We start from the raw sequence: 2,947 nt of genomic DNA on the forward strand, positions 1-2,947 counted from the left end.
AGGAGGACGACAAAATCGGTAAAAGCGGGAAAAACTCGGGCGACAGATAAACATTTGCCACACAAAATGCTAACTGCCAACTGGAATGGCCATCAATGGCAGACGGCAATGGCCATTCCCCGTTCCCCATTCCCATTGCCAGAATCAGAATCGGAATCAGGAGCAGAATCGCGTTCCAGGACAATCATCGATGAATTGGACGGGCAAAGTTTTGCAACCGGACGAGGGACTGTGTACCTCCATCTCCTTTTGCTGTTCCTGCTCGAATCCTACTGTTTGGACTTGTCTCAGCTGCTCCAGCTTCAGGTCCTGCTGTTTCTGCAACTCCCACATCCTTCCATTTCCAACCATCCGATGCCGTGAACTTCACTACAGTTGAGAAATTACTTATTTTTCAATTGTTGGCCCTTGCTGGCCGGAATGGCATTTGGCATTGTTGTAGCCGCGCCGCCATTGCCGTGCAATCTTGATTACTGTCAGTGGCAGCAGTTGTATTTAAAATTGGCTAACAAGTTGGCTTCCCTGACCGGTTGGCTTGGTAAGTAAGAAACCCGGCGATGCTCGTTTGTTGCCGCTTTTTCATACTCTCACGGGAAGCATTGTTACTTCCTTTGGTCTTCTGAAAGCTCTATGCAAGCTTGACGTAGTAAAGGATTTAAAGGACTTTTATGGAAGCTTCTTCTAAAGTTAATTTTCAGACTGGAAAGATTTAAATTCCTATTTTTTTTTAACGGCCCATAATGTTTTTATATTCAAGAGCATTCAAAAGTTCAATTATTTAGGGAAATAATTTTTGTTTCTTGTTACTTTTCATTTGGTTTCCCGGCCACCATTTCTTTGTTCTCCTCTGACCCCGTCTGACCCCCTTTTTCCGCCCCTTTTTTGCAACTCTCCTATCTGCAAAAATTTTGCAATGATCTGTCCGGCCAGCCAGCCATTTTGCCATTTGTTTCGAAACCCAAAAGACTCACTCCCTCTCGTTTGCCTGTGCCGGCTGTTCTGGTTTTTTTTTTTATTTTCTGGCCATTGTGTACATTTGTTTGGCAATAATTTGATGTTCATTGGGATATTGCCTTCTGCTGGCGCGACTGGCTCTGGGCCATCACCATAAAAATCCCACTTCAATTAGGGCTTCATGAAATGGCCCACCATGTACACGGCCTTGAAGTTGCGAATCGCAAAGACAAATGGACGATCGGCTCTGAAGATTTTGCGATCGGGATTGTTTTTCACCTTGGGAATATGGGTATCTAAAATGGATAATAATGTTATTAATTAACTAAATATTTAAGTTATTATGTTACCTGGTTCCGGGGCCGTTTCACAGCCAGCTTCATTCACCAGCAGATACAGTTTGTGTCTAGCCTCAGAGATACTTTGTGGCTTTTGGTTGGCAAACAGGCCACTCAGATCCGCTTCGTCAGGCGAAAAAACTCTCGAAATTCCCATCTAATAATAAAAATTCTAAATATTTAAATACCAAAGTCTTAGAGACCTACCTTCTTCAGGGGAACCTTGAGATCCATTTCTCCTTCTATCCTAAATTTGGGAAACGAAACTTCCACGTCCTGCATCTTGCTTCTGGCCGCCACCTCGTTCATATCCAGTTCTCCCAGTTTCTCTTCCATTTCCGCCAGACCATCGATTTCTTTCGGCAGGATGATCATCATGGTTAGATTGGAGTCTTCAAAGGGCAGCTGTAGGATCTGGGCCTTGAGTCTCTTGGACTCGCCGTAGCGAAAGTGTCCGACTTGTCGCATCATGGGCACCTCCATACGCTGGCGGAGATTTATCCAAAAGTCCTCGGTAGAAGTGTTCTCCAAGGGGAACGTTTTGGTCCACTTGGCCCGGAAGAACAGGGAGTTGACCAGGACCACACTGGTCGTCGGGCTCAAGGAAGCCGGCTTGAGCAGATTCTTGACCGTGTAAAAGGTCTGCCTCTCCAACCACTTGTTTACCTTGTTGACGGCGGCCTCGGGATGTGCCAGATCCACAGCATCGGCCTGGGCATTGAAGAACTCCATGGCGGTGGTGTTGAAATCGGGACGAAGGGCCTCCTCTTCGCCCACGTACAGACGGGTGACCAGGCGCAGGGCTACCCCCTTCTCGGCACAGGTGCACTCCTTGCTCCAGAACTCGGCATGTTGTTTGGCTATCTCTGGTTTTTTGGCCACTCCCAGGATCAGGTTGCTGCGCAACTCCTCGGCACTCTTGCCGGCGGCGCCCATGAACACCAAGGTCATGGCACTGCGGGCGGCGGCCGGGGAGACCAGCACATTAGCCTGTAGCCCTGGCTCCTCGGTGATGGCCCGAAAGAAGTTCCGGGCAAACACCACCGGACTGGCGGCGAGCGATGGAGCCGTGGTGCCCCCGGAGGCCATCGGGACCAGGAAGATGGTGAGGAAAACTGGAACGAAATGGGGGCGGCACAGGCAAATGACAAGGTGAGGTGTCAATTTTGATTATTCTCCAAAATGTTATGACATATCTATTCATGTAGTTTACCCCATTCGCCTGGCATGTTGCGACCCAACTGGGGGGCGATCTTGAAGCTTACTGAATGGCGATCGATTGTAAGTCATGGGAATGGGCTTGGAAAGGGTGAGTCAGAAACATGTTTTGGTTTGGGTACGATCTATGGGAATTATATTACCTATCAGAGATGAAACTGGTTTCCCATGGTAGGTAATTAATCAGATACAAGTGCCTTTAATAAGATACTCAAGCTTCTATTGCTTTTTGCTAGTTTTTCGATATTTTTATATGAAATAATATATCGAATAACAAACCTATTTATTTGCCATTCATTTATAAACATAAACAAATTAATAAACATCTTGATTACTTTTCCAATTTGCCTTTCTCGTATACATCTAATTGATTGGATTTGTTTTCATTGGTTTTTGAAACCGTCTCTGAATAAAATTCGATAAGTGATATTAAGCTG

At 46.2% G+C, this 2,947-nt stretch overlaps 1 protein-coding gene across 1 annotated transcript; it reads right to left on the reverse strand.

Annotated features, from left to right (window-relative positions):
• Window positions 1-975: 975 nt before the first annotated feature.
• Window positions 976-2,524, reverse strand: Spn47C (Serpin 47C). Its single transcript, XM_070278785.1, has 3 exons — window positions 1,500-2,524; window positions 1,305-1,449; window positions 976-1,250 (listed from the first exon to the last, which is right to left on the reverse strand). The coding sequence occupies exons 1-3, from the start codon at window positions 2,379-2,381 to the stop codon at window positions 1,126-1,128; spliced, it is 1,152 nt and encodes a 383-aa protein (XP_070134886.1). The 5' UTR covers window positions 2,382-2,524; the 3' UTR covers window positions 976-1,125.
• Window positions 2,525-2,947: the final 423 nt, after the last annotated feature.

This window comes from Drosophila bipectinata, chromosome 2R, assembly GCF_030179905.1.
Source record: "Drosophila bipectinata strain 14024-0381.07 chromosome 2R, DbipHiC1v2, whole genome shotgun sequence".
Classification (NCBI taxonomy): Eukaryota; Metazoa; Arthropoda; class Insecta; order Diptera; family Drosophilidae; genus Drosophila; species Drosophila bipectinata.